The sequence below is a fragment of the Lacerta agilis genome, chromosome 3 (assembly GCF_009819535.1).
Source record: "Lacerta agilis isolate rLacAgi1 chromosome 3, rLacAgi1.pri, whole genome shotgun sequence".
NCBI lineage: Eukaryota > Metazoa > Chordata > Lepidosauria > Squamata > Lacertidae > Lacerta > Lacerta agilis.
In genome coordinates, this window is record NC_046314.1 from 104131273 (window position 1) to 104150512 (window position 19240).

Sequence of the window (19240 nt, forward strand, 5' to 3'; positions counted from 1 at the left end):
AGTCAACATACCTATCATGCCTAATAAATTCCACATCATGTCCTTGATGGCACTTCTTAATACAGTTTACGCATATGGCGTTGCGGTCTGTGGTGTTGCAAGTGTGACATCTAAAATGCAATGTTAACAATTTAAAACGGATCCATTTTTTAAACATGCAAACATTAAGCTGTGGGAAAAGTAGATCCCATACTTGCTTACCTATAGAAATCATGCATGGGGTAGCTGGTGTAACTTGATATTTTATATAAACATTGGCCTCTACTGACAGCTTTTTCTATGGCATCTTGATTGTTCATTATTTTGTTATCTGCAATAAAACAGTGATCAGATTTAACAGTTTACCGCGGCATAGTGAGCCATTCTATAGTGCATGAGCTATAGCATGACTGAAAACCTCTGATCCAACAACTGGATTTGTTCCGAAATAAGATTACACAACCCCCTTAGGATTTAAGCTTACACACGATGGAATTTTGCAGTACAGTCGTACCTCAGAAGTCAAATGGAATCCCATTCCGAAAGTCAGTTCGACTTCCAAAATGTTCAGAAACCAAATCACAGCTTCTGATTGGCTGCAGGAAGCTTCTGCAGCCAAACAGAAGCTGTGGAAGCCCTGTCAGACATTTGGGTTCCAAAGAAACGCTCGCAAACCGGAACAATCGCTTCTGAGTGCAGCGTTCAGGAGCCAAAACATCAGAGTTCCAGGGTGTTCGGGTTCCAGGGTACGACTACAGGTTTTAACACAGTACTTACTCTTCACCAATATTGCTGCATCTGCTGTTCACACAAAACAAATACTAATAGAAAATACATTGCTACTGCTAGGAAGTGTATGTCAGACACATTAATAGTTTTGCATGGAAGAGGTTTGTTTAAACTGAACTACCAAAACAATGATCACAAATGGCTAATTTAGAAGTTGTCAAAGCAAGTTTCTAAATGTGGGGTTTCATTTTCATTGTGTATCCCTTTATAAAGTGTTTCAGTAACAGTTTCAGTAACTTACAAATTACAAATGAGCATAATTTAACATACCTTTCATTGTCACATTGACTCCAGAGGCTAGAAATAAACCTCCAAACCGGTTATTGAAAATCTGATTGCCTTCTAAAGTTGCAGTTGCATGATTTGTTATTTCAATACCTTAAATTAGAGGGAAAATGTTAGTTTAGCAGAAAATGAGATTTGATGTATTTAGCTGTGTCAACAATTTTTTTGACTCTTCTGGTACTATCCAAAGAGAAATAGTATACTAGTTAATTAGCAGAAACTGCACTCTTAAAAAAGTATTAAAATGCTTCTTGCCTCAGTTAATTGCTACTTGAATGATTATAAAACAATAATTCATAATAGCTCTTTGGAGTTTTCATCTAGAGCAGGCTGCATACTACTCAGCTGGACAGGAAAACCACCACCTAGGAACATCTCAGTCTTAGATGAAGCTTCAGTTTATTGGCCCTCAAGTCAATTAACCACAGACCCTGTATGACCCCACACCCCACTGTTTAATAGCATGGGAAACAGAATCAATTCCCATACTAGAGAATCAGGGCTGAACAATCTCCCTTGAGGACCACATTCTGGAACTGGCTGTCCAAGTAGAATCAGAACCACTGCAATATGGTCCCCCCATTCCCCAACACAGCCAGTTATCCCAGGATTCCAAAGCTGATGGTATTGAAAGATGCAGAGATTATTGCATTCTCTGTCTCCCAACACAAGTCATACAGGGTGGCGACCAAGACAGTTTCTGAGCCAAAAGCAGGCCTGAATCTTGATTGAACTGGACTAAGAAAATGAGTCTCCTTCGAAAGTACCTGGATCTGGTTGACAACCACCCTCTCAAGGAGACATCTGCCGCTGGCCTAAAACTAAGCCAAGTTTCTTCAAGAATGGTCTTACCGCCACCTCTCAAAGCAAAGCATGAATAACCTGGCCCTACCAGCTGTCTCCTCCTTGCATGATTTTATAGGCTAACAGTAGCTGCACACTAACTGACAAAGCACGCTGTACATATTCTCGGGCCAAAGCAACTGAAACCTACTGAACAGCAAACAAAAAAAGGTGGAGTCCAAATTGCAGCAGATCCAAGCAATTTTATGCTCGTAACACCTTGCTAGAGCCAGTAGATATAGACCCACAGCTATTTGGAACAACTCTACTGAATGACAAACTGAGGAAGCAATGGAGGTGAAGTACGCTTTCTTCACTCAGATCTGGCAATGTACCCGTGTATGACTGGACTTGTTGGGAGTTTTTCTCCCGCTGTGCTCATCACCTCCCGCGCTTGCTTCATTGTTACAGCTCCAGCATATACCATGGAGCTATTTGTATTGTGGCATGTTACTCCATGTTGTTTCTGCCTAGCAAAGACGCTTTTTCCTTCAAGATTTGACGTGAGTGGGGAAGCAAAAATGCATCACCACCATGCTGGCAGTGGCCAGTTATTCCTTGAATGGTTAAAAAAAATAAAAAATGATTACATTTGAAGGCAGCCCTGTATCAGGAAGTTTTTAATGCTCAATGTTTTACTATGTTTTTATATATATTGTAAACTTCTCAGAGTGGCTGTGGAAACCCAGCCAGATGGGTAGGGTATAAATAAAATTGTTGTTGTTGTTCTGCCACAGAGGGCTGTGCAAAGTAATGACTGGAAATCGGTCAAACAATAATTAATGAGAGTGCTTTGTAGAATAACACCTTGGGCAGATACTACAGCCCTGTGAGAAATTACAGGCTGCTTTGAAGTTATCACCAAAGTCAATCCTTCCTAAAAATTCTGCTTCTCTATGGCCCTTAACCACTGGTAAAAAATAAATGATAATGCACAGTGAAAAAATGAAATGTAACTAACAAGGCCTATGCATTATTTACAAATGCTTGACATCACCTATGGTTTAAGGTGGAGGAAGGAAGAAATACGCTGAATGTGTGAGAAGTTATAACTTCTAAAGAAAAATAGACACAAAAGTTTACATTTTTCATGAAAGTTTTGAAATATTAAGGAGGTTTCAAAATGATTTAAATAAAGTCTAAATATCCAACAGTGAAAGAAAGAGCTGCCTGTTAAATTACTAATTCAGCTATTCACTTCTGGCAAAATGTGCTCTCTCTTCCTCCTTGTCCAAAATGTTGGCCATTTAAAACATGGGTGGCCTGGCTAACCAGTAGTTTTTAAGGGAGAAAAAAGAAAACCACCACTGATATTTTGGACAATACAAAAGTTCACTGGTGATTTTAAGACATTATAAAATATCAGAATATTTGCAAATGACTGAAACACTTCTAGATCTGATGTCTTAACACTATTCTTTATATAAAGACAATATAAGTCAAATACAAACCAGCAGCAAATCCATCAAATATTCTATTTTTTCTTAACACAGGATGACTATTTGTGCTGATAAGGACCCCAGCTTGTGCATTCCTAAAGATATCATTTTCTTCAAGGAGACCTAAGAGAGAACAAAAATAATCAGTCTGAATTTTGTTTTGTTTACAAGCACAGAAAATAAATACTGAGTACAGTAATTTTTTGGGGTGATGGTAGATATATTGCTTTTTAAAAGTTAGAATATAGACATATTCAAATATTAACACAAATGTTTTCTGCAGAAAGTGGGAATTAGCTGAACTCCAACAGCTATTTGAATTAGAAAAATGTAGCTTGGTTATCTGAACAGGAAGAAGGGGTTTTACATATTTTTTCTTCAACCACAACTTGGAACTCTCTCAGAAAAGGCCACCGTTTAGCTAGTGAAATTTTGATCCTGCAATGCAGACATATTCTTGGTGGCTAAATAGAGAATTACAGCTCCTTTTTATATTAAATATGACTAAACAGCTTCTCAAAGGATCAAAAGATGGTCACAGAGACAGTTGATTAAAGAGAACCAAGACTTCATTTTATTTTTAAAAGGCATCACTCTGGCTAAAAGTAAACATGATAAAAGTGAGTGGAGTGGTACCTCTGCCCCCATTAAATATACATATGCCTCCATCTCTTCCATCATGGATTTTGTTTCTTCTTAATGTGGGATTGCTGTCTGTCTTAATCCAAACTCCAGCCATTGCATTATCAAAAATTTCATTGTCTTCTATAAAGCCGAGCCCTTTCAAACATAAAATAAAACATCAAGATTTTGCATTAGGGTGAAACGGCCTCATATTTTAAATTATAAGAATTAAGTAGAGGGGAAGCTTACCAGAATTATAAACAAGAATCCCACCATTCTGGCCTCCCCAAATTTTGTTGCGCCTAATTTTGGGGTTGCTTCCAGTTCTGTACATAAGCAAACAAAGAGGTTACTCAGAAATAGCTTATTATTTTGTACAGGTGACATGAACTACATTAGATGATTTAAAAAGCATTATCAGCATTGTACAATCAAGAAAGATTTTTTTTATGAAGAATTTATTAGCATTTTCATAATACAACACACACCCAGACCCACACCTACAAATACAAAACAAATACAAATACATATATTGCCAGGATTCTTCTTCTTATTTATATACCTAACAAAAAAAAATTCTATTTCCAAATCTTGACATTTGACTTCCCCTGCCTTTTCACAATCAAGAAAGATTTAAGTACCTGCATGATAAGCCTAGAGTACGTCAGGCACTCATACATTTCTTCCTATACCTTCTCCTCTCACCATGTATAGAAAACAATCCCTGAGACCACGAGATCCCTGTTTAGCTGAATGCAGAATCTCTCCTATGCTATGAACCAAATCCAGACTCGCAAAGTAATGTTCTGGCAGATAAAGGTTCTGAATCTATGTACATGGCTGCACCAGATGTTCTCTTCATTTTTATTTTATTTTTTAAATACTGAAGGGGGAGCTTAAATTCTTAATTAAGGTGCAATTTTTTTCTTGGCTAGCATTCCCACATCCTTATATTACCCACTCCTTTTCAATATTACTGGAAATAATTGTGAACACCCTCACCCCCACCCTTTTAGTCTCGGCCCTCGGGTGCCTACCATCTGAACACACCCAGTATATCTTTATACTGCACTATAAAGAACAATGGATAGAATGGGGCATATATGTCTACAATTAATTTTTTATGGCACCTCTCATGTTCTAAAGTGACTCTATACCATACCCTGAAAAGTTGAGAAACTGAAGAGTATTTTTAGCTATGGAAAAAATCTTTCAAGTATGAGTGCTCTATGATGAAAGTTAAGAAACTGCTTATGTGCACGGAAGGACTTTCCCATTCTTTTTCATCAGCCTGCAGCTCTTCACTGTGCTTAAAAGGGAAGGGAGAATATAATTCATATGTCACACTTGGTGAATTAAGTGTGTATTATTTTTTTGATGAAAACCAAGAACTCTGTAAAATGAACTCTTATTTTGCAGACAGAAAAATGAGGATAAAAGACAGGTACTTACTCTGAGGTCATCCAATAAAGTCTTGACAAATGTTAGATCAGAACAGGGGTTGCTAACCTCCTTGGCTTGGGGTTGCACTCACTCATGGCCAGCTCTCTAGGTGTGACCACCGAACATTCCTTCTCTCTTATATGCCCACAGAGGTAGCTTAATTATCACACCATCCCTTCTCATAAAATGATGATTCTGATGACCAGGAATGGGGTGATTTGTAACCTCGCCAGGGCACTGGACTGTATCCACTCCAGTGCTGGCATCTTAGGGGTTCTCCACTCCTGGAACAGAATCCGTCTCCCAGGCCAAATACAAAACTAGTCATTGTAAGACATGGGTCTGACGCTTCCAACAATTTCAAGCCCAAGGTAAGAGCTACTACCAGTGGGCAGGAAAGAAAAACAGCCAAATCTAAAGTAACTATGTAGTGCAATTGTTAAGATGGGGAGAAAAGTTGACAATTCACTGACTTAAGACAACTGGTTTATATATTAAAAAAAGCATTTTGAAGCAAAACATATTAAGATATACTTTACCTGATTTGAACCCCTGAGTACATATGGTTATAAATATCATTGTCCTCCAACACTCCATGTCCATTGTCATAGAAATAAACACCAACCTGGAGCATTAAAAAGACATTGGGAAATGGTAAATAATTTTTTATATCATGGCAATTTAAAGCCATGATTTAAACCGGGAAGAAAAGAGCTTGATTAAATCAAGTATCTCACTAATACTACTTCATGTATTTCCTGAAGAACAGTGTAAATCTGACTACTAAAACAGGTAAACACTGTTTTATTTTTATAACTAGGCCTCACATCTTTGTTACTCTGAATACCGGTACATTTTGCATGCTTTCCTTTTTTTAACCTGTAGAGAGATTGTATTTAAAATATTCCTATACAGGGTCTTTCATAATTATGACCAGCATCCCATACATGAGACTTTGTAAAGTTAAATATGGGAATATAGGAACCAACACACTGGGGATTTTTTTTTCCTTTTCTTGTTCCCAGTATTGCTCCTTTCTGCTTATTGACCAACAAGAACGATCTATTTTCATCAGGTAAAAATGAAATGCCTGTGTTTGGGAGGCATAGTATAAATATTCATATCTGAGAAATGATCAAACTGGTTTTTCAATTAGAGAGAAAAGCCTCATTCAACATGAATCTAATACAGACACAGATTCAGTTTAGATTGTGATTAACTGCAGAGCTAACATGCTTACATCCACATTACTTAACAGTGGCTTAAGAGAATACTTGGTTGTATTGTTATATCTATTCATATACCGCTTAATGCCAAAATGGTTTCTAAACTGTTTACAAAACAAAAATAACCTACTGTACACAGAATTGAAAATACACATTTAAAATACACAAACAATGTCATTAAACAAAATAAATGTCAATGATTTAAATATGCAATGAAACAATCCCAAACAGGTGCATCTTCCAGAGCCAGAATGCCAACACAGATGGGGCCGACCACATTTCAGCAGTGTCTGCATTCCATAACACTGTGGTTACCAGTGAAATAGCCCCCTCTGTGTCTCCACAAGCCAATCACCAGGGGGCGTTGAGAATAGCAGGATTCCACACCTGTTGAATTTAATGCCCTTTCTGGGCAATGGAGGGGAAGCCAGTCTTTCTGGTAACCTGGTCCAGAGTCTTTAAGTTTTATATCTAAGTAACAAGAGCTTAAAACTTGTTCTGTGGCTAATAGGCAGACAGGGCAAAGTCCCTTAGCACTGGCATGGTATGTGCCTGGTAAGCAGCCCTACTCACCACATGGGCTGCAGCATCCTGCATTAGCTGCACCCTCCAAACCAGTTGTAAGAGAAGCTCCACACAGGGCATGACAAGAGTATAAATGTTAGGCTACCAGTGCATGAGTCACAGAGGCCAAGCTATCTATGTCTAGGAAAGGGCACAGTTGACATACTGTCAGGATCTTCCCCAGCACTGTTCATGAGTAACAACAAAGCCTCTTTTGAAAAACTGAAGCTATTTATTAAGCATTGCTATTTACAAGCGGAGCTAGTCAAAAACATGACCCAATCACCATCAGAATCCGGAAGTACATTCCTTTGGTTCCCTGCCCAACACCAGATTTTCAGCACCCTGAAACGATCGTCTCCTGGGTCCTCTAGCCCCCCTGCGCTGTGCCTGTGTCGGAAGCTGTGGGCTTCTGTCCGATCTTGTCTGGCTGGTGGTGCTGGGTCTTTCAGCAGTGTCACGGAGCACTTGCTCCGCTCCCTCGCTTGGAGACAATTCCTGTGATAAGCTGGATGAGGAGGAGGAGGAGTCCGTTTGCAAAAGGGGCTCGGGTTCCCTATAGCTTTGTGAGCTGTCTTCCCTTGAAGAGCAGCTCTCCCTGCCCTGCTCCTGAGCAGGGCTTCCTCTCTCCCTCTCCTCGTGAGTAGCTAGGCTACTCCTGACACATACCAACCAAGGCTGGTGATAGGTGCTCTTCACAATGGAGGCTGATGCAGATACTCTAACCAAGACTTAAGTGGATGCAACCGCTAGCATTTTCACTTTTTAAGAAACCATGCAATTTGGAATGCAAAAATCCAAATGTCGTTTCTTTAAATTTCACATTTTTTAAAATCCAGTCATCTGGTAAAGAGTTTGAAATCAGTATTACTGCCACCCACATATTAAGGCGGGACATACCTGTTTACCACTATGTATTCTATTTCTTCTCAGCACTGGTGTGCTTCCTGTTGTCACCCAGACTCCAGCCAAGGTATTACTGTAAACTTCATTTTCTTCAATCACACCTTGGCCTTTTTCATGCTGAAAGCAAAACAAAAACTGGTAAACACAAGCAGGACCTGCAAAAAAGGTTTATTTTTAAATGTTCCTACCTCCTACCTCAGCTGCAGCCCTGTTCCTTCAACTCTCTTTGTAGCCAGCTAATTTTTCTTTTCCAACTGTAACTTACCATTTGGTGGTTACTGAACATGCTTAGTCCTCATTGGGGTGTTTGGGGATCACCCCTTTTTTTAAAAAAAGGTTGTTGTTTTTTACTTTTGCAGTCCTCAAAGTTATGCCAAGCATGCAGATATTGCCCTCTAGTTCCTTAACAAGACGTTTTTGCCCACAATCTTGGCAGCATTCTCCATTTTAATTCACTATTAGAAAGAGTGAATCTGCTTCAATGCTTTAATTTATCAAAATCAGTTAGCCAATGTTGGAAAATATGAATGCAAGAACTACCCTGCTGGATCAGACCGAAAGCCAATCTGCTCCAGGATCCTGTTCTCATAGTAGCCAGAGCCAAATGCTAGGTGAAGCCTGCAAGCAGGTCACAAGTGCAACACTCTCTCCTCATCAGCACCTCCCAGCAACTGATATAGAAGCATATTGCATGTGGGAGTAGACCATAGCCTCACCCTCCATGAATTTTTAAAACCCTCTTTTTATAGCATAAGAAAGAAAAATGTTATGTCAACAATCTAACTTATGCAGGTTGACAATCAGGCCCTAACCTCAATTTGTGGACTAATCATGACTTCTTCATTTTGGTGAGACTTAAAGTGTCCTAGTAACCCAAGACAAGTTTTCAAACGTTTAGGGGTTAAAGATGCCAAACTGCCAACACTTTCAAGCAAACATTTTTTAAAAACCATACCAGATTAATATGTTTAACAAGCTTTCCCTTCCAGGTACTTTCCCCAACCACACATTTACATTCCACATTTTGAATGCCTGAAAAGGGCTCTAGCGAAAATACTTCTGAGTTCACATCAAAACCACACAGAGATGCTCACCACATAAATACCGCCATGTTGGCCATCATGAATCTTGTTGTGTCGAACAATGGGACAGCTATTAGTCCGAATCTGTATCCCTGCTAATGCATTTCCTGTTAAAAGAGGTTAAGTATGAAGAAAAATATGGAACATGGACACAAGGAGTATCAAATGCAGCAAAGCAAATATTCATTTTTTTTACCATATATGTCATTTCCTTCAATAAGGCCTCTTCCATCACCAAATATGTAGACTCCACCTTGATTACCATTGAAAATTGCATTACCCCTAAGGTGCAAAAGCCAGAGAAAACAGATGTTATTAAACACAACATAATCTAAACATACATAGGCTGTACAGTGTACTCAGAAGTGTGACTTCTAAATGGAAGACTAATTAATTTTTATTACGCAAAACACTGCTCTTCACTCTAACAGCTTAGAATGATTTTTATGACGTTCCCAGGTAGTCCCCATCTAGAAAGCTTACGGGGCTGGACTTGCATGATGGTTTAGAAATCAGATGATCCTCAAATATCAGTGGCAACTACAATGCCATCCATGTTTCCTTTGATGAGCCTCTGATTGTTCCTCTGAATGCAGGACTTGCATTTGGTGCCTTCTAAATTTGATTCCAAATGCAGGACCTGCTGGAATAGGGTCAGAGCTCTCAAGTGGAGCCAAACCCTAGCAAAAAATAAGGCTTGAATTCTTCTTTTGGCTGGAATCTTTGTAGCCACAGCTTAAATTCAAGCTGGGGCTACAGAAGAAGAAAGGAAGAATCCAGAGCGCACTTAAAGAGTGCACTGCTGATTCTTCAACTGAAGTTGAATTACCTGATGTCATGTGACTGACAGGTGGTGACGCTACCCATTTGTCAAAAATGGCCCACAGAGGGTGGGCCAGTCCCCACTTCTGTCCAAGGGCTTGATAATCTAGGCCAAAATAAAGACAGGTACCTTATTGTTGGGTCACTGTTTGAAGTAATCCATACACCTGCAAAATTGTTTGCATAGATCTTATTTTCTATAAATTGTCCTCTTCCTTTTTCATGAACATAGATTCCTCCGGTTTGACCATGGTGGATTTCACAACGAACTACCGTAGGGTTGGCATAAGCTTTCACTTCAAAACCAGCTATTCTATTTCTATGTATGTTGCAGCTTTCAAAATAACCCTGAAAACAAGGAAGAAAATGGGGAGTGGTGAGGAAATATAATTGGGTGGGTCTTTTTCCACCCTCCCAGCTACCTGACATTATAATAAAGATGGTACTGCGCAAAAAAACATTTAGACTGTTCTATCTATTATTTCTTTAAAACTGCAAGTGCTCATGTTGGCTTACAGAGTAATTTTTAAAAGACAGACTGCATGCTCAATCTGAACAACTGTAAAAGCACTTCAAGTATTGCACTAGAAAACAGGCCCATTTCTTTGGTTTCAGAGTTGGACATAACACTAGCACACTGTTTAAGTGTAACATAACCACAAACTATGATTTAGCACAGACTTTTCCAACCTCATGTCCCCAGTTGTTTTTTGTACTACCCATGCCTGATCGCTGGCCACGTTAGCTGTGAACAGTGTGAGTTATATGGCTCACATGCTACCCCATCTGTAATAACTATGGGATAAAAAGGTTTTAGACTGAAGTGTGCTTTTCAAACCCTACACTGTGGTTAATATTCACTATATTTCATAAAAGCAAGCCAGTTTAATGAGCTGTGGCATTAAATTGCCTTATTTCTACTAGCCGTAGATTAACCATAGAATCATAGAATTGTAGTTGGAAGGAGGATCATCTAGTCCAACCCCCTGCAATGCAGGAATATGCAGTTGCCCCATATGAGGATCAAACCTGCAGCCTTGGCGTTATCAGCATCAGGCTCTAACCGGCTGAGCTATCCAGGTGTCTTTGGTCTTAGACCACACAGCAATAGGAAGTTAGTCTAAAATGGAATTGAAAGCTTTTGAATTATTGTGGTTGGTTTGAAGCAGGAGGGGGCATAAGACTCACCAAGGCTCATCCTCATAATCCGAAACTATGGCTTAGTGTTAAATCTGAACCAACCTAGAGTCTTGCAGAGAATAGTCAATGCCAAGGCATTGTTAACCAATTAACATCCTCACATTAAAGTTCAATGTTACAAAGTCAATACCAGGTGATTTTGCCACATTGATGCCTCATGGCAACATTTTCTTTCATATGGGGCAATTGCCATTATACGCAGATTCGAGGCGACACTTTCTAAAACCCCTGTTTGTACAGGAAAGTGGCTGCTGAGTAACAACAATGCTGTAGTGACACATAAGAGGTCTTCTTGGCTTTGGTGGCAAAAAAGGAGCTGTAAATTGTAAGGGGAATACAGTGGACTAAACTGAAACTCAGTTAGTGTAGCCATGGTAGTTCCTCTGTTATTGCCTCTCTAATAATTTCTAGTTACTGTTTTTATTTGAAGTTGTTTGTGTTATATTTTATACTGTTTGTGATTGTATGGATTTGTCATGGCCTTTGGCTAGTACAATAAACTTTAACTAAATAATAATAATAATATGTCAAGTATATCCTGGCAAATGTAAATCAGCCCTAACAAGTACTAACACAAACACTGCAAAACAATAATTTCAGAACAAAGCAGCAGGTGAAGGGCAAGCTGAAAATAAAACATCAAGAATCTTCGCATAATTGGAATTCTGTTCCCAGTTTTTGAAATATGATGTGGAAAGGAGCTGAATGTAATGCACCAACCAAAGATTGAGGGAGAAGGTCTCCAAAGAAAAATGATCTTGTGATCATCATTGTTGAAGATGTATGAAGAGACAGTGAGGGATATAAGACACTATTCCATATCAATCCTACACCTAACCTCCAAATCCAATTATAAAACCTAGCCTGCAGGGCGGGAGGTGGCATGAATGTCAGAATTTCAGTGGCCTGCTTTTGAGGAGGTATTGTCCTTCTGCTTTAGGAACACAGTTCCAATTTTTGGTACCTATTGTGCCAAGAGGCTGACGTACATGAAGCAGCTGAAACACCCATTCTAAACCCTGGTTTAAAAAGTAATGGTAGCCAGCACTTGTGAAGATGTAGCACTTCACCAAAGATTATGCTAATAAGGCAATGGAGGCAAGCATTCACATGGGTGAGGGAACCTGCTGCACATTCCCAGTCTTCTAACCAGACATTACTTCTGCTCTGGGTCTCAATAGTCTCCAATGTACATTATTTACTTGAGTGCCATGCAAAAGAGAAACCACCATACTGGAAACAGGTGGAAAAAAACAAGCAGCTTTAACACTCACAAAAGCTCACTTTTCCCACAGAAATATGCACACCTCACCCACCCCATAAGCTCCCTTCAAAAGGAAAAGTATACATTACCATGCCGTGGTCAAACGTGAAAACACCAACATCGCGCCCATGATGAATATGATTCCTTCTAATAATAGGGTTTCCGTGGTTTTTGACCCAAATCCCAGCTAATGCATTATTGGAGATCTCATTGTCCTCATATATTCCCTAAAATATCAGAAAATAGTGTAAATTGAAGATGGATCAGGCAATTTTATTTTTGCAAGGCGGGGAAAAAATGGGGAGGAGGGAGAGAAAAATGGGAAAGGGTGTTCACCTGTGCGTGATCTGTAATGTAGAGACCAACATTTTCACAATCACTGATGTTGCAATGCTTGATAGTGGGACAAGCTCCTTGACCACTAACACAGACTGCAGAACCAACTGCAGAGGAAACAACATTTACATTTTAAAAACTGGAATTAGATCTGCCTTCATAAGAGACCTACAACTTGCATCATCCACTAAAAATAATAAAAGAAAATGAAATAACTTGGAAACACTGAATGAACTTGGCTAGGTTCTTGTCAATTATCTTGGCTTGCCCTTTTAGGATAAACTAGATAGTAGGGACATGAAATGGCTTCAGATGAATCCTGAGCCAAAGCAGAGGGCTTAGGAGGGATTGTGTGGCCAGTGCATGCCCCTGCCCCAAGCCAGCTAATTCATTACCTCGCTTGCTCACAGCTACACCATGTGAGCAGACCCATGGAGAAACAGGGAGTTTGGGGGGGGGGGGCTGAGTTTGCACCGTCCTGGTCCTTGCCTGGTTTGCTCTTCAAGTGAGCAAGTGTAAGTGTGTGTGCGTGTGCGTGTGTGTGTGTGTGTGTGAGAGAGAGAGAGAGAGAGAGAGAGCGAGCGCACATTACAACAGCTGTTTGACCTGTGTATCATCTAGCTGCAGGTAGGAGTGTTTGTGCGGATACAGGCGTGGTCTAGGGCCTGCCTTACTATAGCAGCACTTGCTGCTGCAAATGGTGGAGTCAGCCACTTTGGGTAGTCACTTCGGGGAGACACAGGGGCAACCCCATGCTGTCCCTGAGACTACAGAAGTGTAGCCCAGGCACTGCATGAAATAGGCCTGTGATCCTCAATGAGGGTGAGAACCTGGTTGAAGGAAGTTTGGTTTGGTGGAGTTCTTCCTTAGTGGAAGAACAGGGGGAGAGGCAGGGGGAGGAGAGTAGCTAGGAGATTTAACGTCTACTTCTGACGGTGTGGGACACATGTAGTACTGGGTCTTAGTTTACTATTCTGTGGTCCAATCCCCTAGCTGCATATTGGGTGAATGGTGGTGGGTTAATGATTCTGGGAGGGCAGGTATAAGGGAGTGGTCAAGATGCTTCCCAATTCCAGCAGTGATGGGCAGGAGAAGGCACGGTTGGATGGCTGATCACCTTCGGGGGCAGATGCCTAGTTGTTTGGTCTCCAGCCCTTGTGCATCATGTACACCTGTTACTTCATGACAGTTTTAACAGAGAAGTTACTAACCTGTACAAGTACTTCGAATAATACAATGGTCTATTATTGGGCTGCAGTTGACTGTAATCTCTAAGCAGTGGTGAGCATTGTGATGTTGTGCAGATTTATCATCAGGGTTAAACTGAAAGCAAATACAATAAAACTCGTTACAAGCCATCCATTTCTTTCAACTCAAGTAATTTCAACTTAAGTGCTTGCTCCCATGTTTCTTACCCTGATTGTCATATAACCAACGTAAGCATCCTCAGATCCCTCCATGAAGACAAAGGTTGAATCTCTTGTGTTCTCTATAATGACCTTATCTGCCACTTTCCCAGGTGCTGGCGGGGGAAATAACAATAAAGCTGAAGGTTGAAAATGCACCGCATATTTCCAATACAACCTACAATTACATTGTTCCAGCAATAAGCTTTATACTTCCATTGTGACTCAGGATAACAGCTCTGGCTTTTTAAGTACAGACATTCAGTCTCAGATTCATTCAGTAAGTTCATTTTACAAGAAATAGAAGGCTCTTTCTGTTAAGTTTTACCGAAGTCCAATTCACAACAGACCAACTGTTTAGATAGAAACATTTCTTCAGTTAAAAGCTAATAGACTAAAGTGTCAACTGTGATTTCTATAGCAATCATTATGTATTTGCTGAAGAATCTGCTTTAATGCTATACCTTAAATTAGACTCAAAGAATTTTGGAGTTGGAAGGGGCCTTGGTGAGAGCGCCAAATCCTGACTACTAGACCATCAGGGATGTGCAGGGAAGGGACTTTGGTGGTCATCTAGTCCAATCCCTGCTCAATGAATGATCAGCCATGCAGGATGCTACTAAAGCATCCCTCACAGACAACAGATCCCTGTTTCTATTTTTAACTATGAAGCTAAAATATTAGCTTTATTGAATAAATTCCAAGACATTTAATGCTAGTTAATGACTCCTTATTTCTCCAAAACCTTTTTACACACTTCTTCATTATTATTTTTAAGACAGTTTACAACAAATGGACCCCAACATTTACTAGTATCCAAATGAGTTTAAACCATGGGTCAGCAAACTAAGGCCTGCAGGCCGGATCAGGCCCAACTGCCTTCTGGATCCGGCATGCAGACGGTCCAGGAATCGCTGCGTGGATCGCCAGCAGACACATTCTTTCCCCCTCCCTCCCTCCTCCTGGCTTCTCCCCACCCTGCCTAGAGGAGGAAGGGGGCTGGGCTTTGTTGGTGCCGGCAGCAGCAGCGTGCAAGCGGCCACCATTTTAAGCAGCCCCTCTCCGGAGCCCTTTCGCACACTGCTCATCATCCTGCTGCCGTCGCCAGCCCCTGCTGCTCACAAGACACAGGTAAGCAGCCACCAGGGCTCATGGTGCTCTTGCATCATTTCACCCCCCCCCCAAAAAAAAATAGTCTGCCCACCCCACAAGGTCTGAGGGACAGTGGACTGGCCCCCTGCTGAAAAAGTTTGCTGACCCCTGGTTTAAACCAATATACAGGTGAAACTCGAAAAATTAGAATATTGTGGAAAGGTTCATTTCTTTCAGTAATTCAACTTAAAAGGTGAAACTAAAGGTGATTATAGCGTACAGCTGATGAGAACTGCAAATTAACAATTCCAACTTTGGGATTTTCATCAGCTGTACGCCATAATCATCACAATTATAACAAACAAAGGCTTGACATATCTCGCTTTGCATGTCATGAGTCTATCTCATATATTAAGCTCCAATAGCTAAAGAAAACAATTGCTTACATAAATGGACTTTTCCACGATATTCTAATTTTTTGAGCTTCACCTGTACAGTCGTACCCTGGTTGCCAAACGCCTTGAAACTTGTACGTTTAGTCTCCCGAACGATCAAAAACCAGAAGTGAGTGTTCCGGATTTCAAATGATTTTCGGATGCCAAATGTCTGGCGTGGCTTCTGATTGGCTGCAGGACGCTCCTGCAGCCAACTGGAAGCTGCATCTTGGTTTTTGAAGATTTCCGGAAGTCATTCTGTTCGAGAGCCAAGGTATTGAGTTGGTTGAAGCAGTCAGATGTTATTTCAAGAACATGTGTACTATTCTTAAGAAGCCAGCAGGGGGAGCAGAAAGCCACAATCCAACATTCTGATTTTGATGGCAGAAGTGCAAGTTTGCAACTTAAGTATCTGTCACAATGAAAGGACCTACAAGCTAGATTCAGTATAGAAAATATTTACTTCATGTAGCTTTAGAATTTCTCCTCTTAATACTTGTGAGCAAAGTAGTTATAGTCAATCCAAACAAGATGTACCGTATTTTCCGGCGTATAAGACGACTGGGCGTATAAGACGACCCCCAACTTTTCCAGTTAAAATATAGAGTTTGAGATATACTGGACCACAGATTCTCCACCCGGCATATAAAATGACCCCCGACTTTTGAGAAGATTTTCCTGGATTAAAAAGTAGTCTTATACGCCAGAATATACAGTAAATACTGTTGATTGCCCCAGTTGAGTGGTATCCAACTTGTTTTGGAGGGGGGTGAACTTCCCCCAAGGGAGCAGATTCGTAGACCAATTGTGCTCTTGCAGCCAGTATTGTTGCTGAAAAGATATGTTGTCTCAAAGCACCTCACATCGTCTTAGGCTGACCTACCAACTAACTGCATCTCATTAACAACTTGCTTGGCTTACTGTGGCTGCACTGCCTCTGAACATGGTCCAGAAAGTTCAGATTATCAGACACAGAGCAGCAAAATTGGTCAATACGCTCATCTTGCACAACTACTTCAACGTTTGCACTGGCTTCCAATTCATTTCTGGGCCAAATACAAAATTATGGGGTTACCTCTGCTCACAAATACCTGCACAGACCCTAGGACCATCTTCAGAGGCCCTTGATTAAGTGTCCCTGCTGATCAAGACAAGGCACATGGCTAACAAAGAGAACTTTTCAGTGGAAGCTCACCTGACACCTAACAGTGTGGTCTTTTTGGTGTGTGGTGAAGACATTTTTATTTTGCTAGGCACCGTTTGAATGATTTTAGACCTTGGGCCCTACTGGCTTTATTCTGACATTGTTTTAATCAAGTGTTTGATTTTCTGTTCATGTTACGATTATTTTTATTTTATGGTTTAAAAATATTGTGCACACTTTCTAGAAAAATGCTGCAAATAAATAAAGCAGACCAAGCCAACTACTTTAAATAGCTGGTTAAAAGGGAATACGCATACACACCACACAGACACCAGCTAATAGGAAAAAAGAAATCAAATACCATAGTTCTCTCTCAAGGAAGGAGCTCTTTAACTGACAAGCTGAGAGAAAAGTGAGCAAAGACCTACCCACCTACCCCTTATTTCTGGCAGCATGGTTGGGCTCCAGATTCGTGGAGAATCACAGCCCTGCTGCTACAGTAGTTACTTCCTGTATGCCTGCTGTCATCTAACTGAAAGAGTATTTTCTTTTGATTAACATTGTTTGTCTGCACGTAATTGCTTTAGTAATTATATATCTTTCTACAGTATTAGATACACACCTTATGTATCATCACTACAGACAGAAGAACAAACACATTCATTAGCAGTAGATTGGCATTCATTCTGTTTGGGCAAACGTTCTGTAGTTTGTGACCTTTACCTAAGCAGAAACAAGTCAGCTGCACCATTCAGGGCTGAGAGCGAGTTTTCGCCATGATCTTTAGGGCTAAACAAGTTGGGGCTAACCTGCTGGGAACCAGAAGGGCCCTGCCCTGCCTCTCTCCACCTGGCTTGGGGCAGGGCCTGAATGGCTCCATAAAGGACTGTTGCTGCTGCTGCTCGATAGAGAGGGCTCCTTTTAAAAATTGTTTTTATTTTTTATGTCATTTTAAATTGTTATTGACATGTTGTATTTTTAGTTTTAGATTTTATTATTTATGTGGAAATTGTTTTCCATTTGGTTGTGTACCTTTTGATGTGTTCTATTTATTGTTTATGACTTTTGTTATGTTGGTAATTATGTAAATCTTGTCAAGTTGTAAGCCACCTTGAGCATTGTTCTAACTATGGAAAGGCGGCATACAAATAAAATGATGATGATGATGATGATGATGATGATGATGATGATGATGAACTACAGCATGACATAAGGGAAGTCCCATAAATTGATACACAAAGTGATAGGCAGTATACTACACCTCTTGGCAATACCTCAGATGAGGGCTAGTAATTGTTCAGTACTGACCACTATCTCTTTTCTAGCATAACAAATAAAGCACATGGGTGTCTATTTTTTTGTTTACATTAGTGGCCTCCTTTCTAGCCAGTGGAAATGCAGTTATTCCACAACCTTTTCAAGAAACAAAGTAGTTCTTCTAAATAAACATATTACAATCTAATACAGAACTTGGGAGATTATATCTTTTTATCTGGGCAGTAGGTAATTTAAAGATGCTCTTCCCCTCCCTCCAAAAAATGCAATAAAAAGTGCTCTGTGAAACAATGGAGTACAATGGAGTCACATCATCTATGCTTCCTTTTCTTTCCCTGCTATCCAGAAACATTCAAGAGATCAGAACTCTATCTACTGATACTAGGATGCCTTTCAAATTAAATACCTGCACCAATCATGGTGATTGGAGATTCAATGTATATCCACTCGTCCGTGTATATGCCAGAATGAACAAAGATAAGTCCATCAAAGTGAGCTTCTTGAACCCCACCTAATGCATCTTCAATTGTGTCATAATACTAGAAGAAAACAAGAAGTAGTTGTAAGACAAATAGCCACAGGAAAGGCATGTCAATATTCACTTGAAGTGATTCAGAAAAACTTACCAACATGTTTTCTCTTCCTTTATATCTTGCTGGATTACTGTAGAAATGTTCAGCAAATCCTGGCTTTACATGAGCTCCTTTATACTGCAAATGGAGGGGGAAAGCATTTTCAGGTAAGCCCACAATGAAGCATGACCTATGGGTTACATTTTAAAAAGAGAAAGACAGACAGCACACACAAGTGTAGCACTGCAAGGCTCCTCAAAAGAGTTCAGAGCACTGATATTAACCATGCTCAATGGGTGGATCTGGAATCCAAGATCTGTTGCTTGCTTCAGGTACAAGTGAAAAAGCTGTACTTTTGCCAACAGAAGGGGAACTGAATCTTACTGAAGACTTTGCCTTCCAATCAAATCTGTAACCCTGAGCTAAGTTATTTTCCTCAGTTTCTACACCTCATTCCACAAGATGACAAATGTCCAAGAGCTTCATTGCTAAAAAGCAGGATGGGGCATACAAAA

General features: G+C 40.2%; 1 protein-coding gene across 2 annotated transcripts in view; it reads right to left on the reverse strand.

Annotated features, from left to right (window-relative positions):
• Positions 1 to 19240, reverse strand: part of FBXO11 (F-box protein 11) — a 67490-nt gene that overhangs the window by 1383 nt on the left and 46867 nt on the right. For both annotated transcript variants that reach the window (XM_033145061.1, XM_033145060.1), the window contains exons 6-22: positions 18780 to 18863; positions 18560 to 18692; positions 14218 to 14324; positions 14014 to 14125; positions 12803 to 12909; positions 12556 to 12693; positions 10133 to 10350; positions 9377 to 9462; positions 9193 to 9287; positions 8093 to 8215; positions 5942 to 6027; positions 4209 to 4285; positions 3972 to 4115; positions 3348 to 3458; positions 1039 to 1146; positions 202 to 310; positions 12 to 110 (exon numbers count right to left, since the gene is read on the reverse strand). In XM_033145061.1, coding sequence (XP_033000952.1) covers positions 12 to 110; positions 202 to 310; positions 1039 to 1146; positions 3348 to 3458; positions 3972 to 4115; positions 4209 to 4285; positions 5942 to 6027; positions 8093 to 8215; positions 9193 to 9287; positions 9377 to 9462; positions 10133 to 10350; positions 12556 to 12693; positions 12803 to 12909; positions 14014 to 14125; positions 14218 to 14324; positions 18560 to 18692; positions 18780 to 18863 — 1937 coding nt within the window. The remainder of the gene's footprint in view (positions 1 to 11; positions 111 to 201; positions 311 to 1038; positions 1147 to 3347; positions 3459 to 3971; positions 4116 to 4208; positions 4286 to 5941; positions 6028 to 8092; positions 8216 to 9192; positions 9288 to 9376; positions 9463 to 10132; positions 10351 to 12555; positions 12694 to 12802; positions 12910 to 14013; positions 14126 to 14217; positions 14325 to 18559; positions 18693 to 18779; positions 18864 to 19240) is intronic.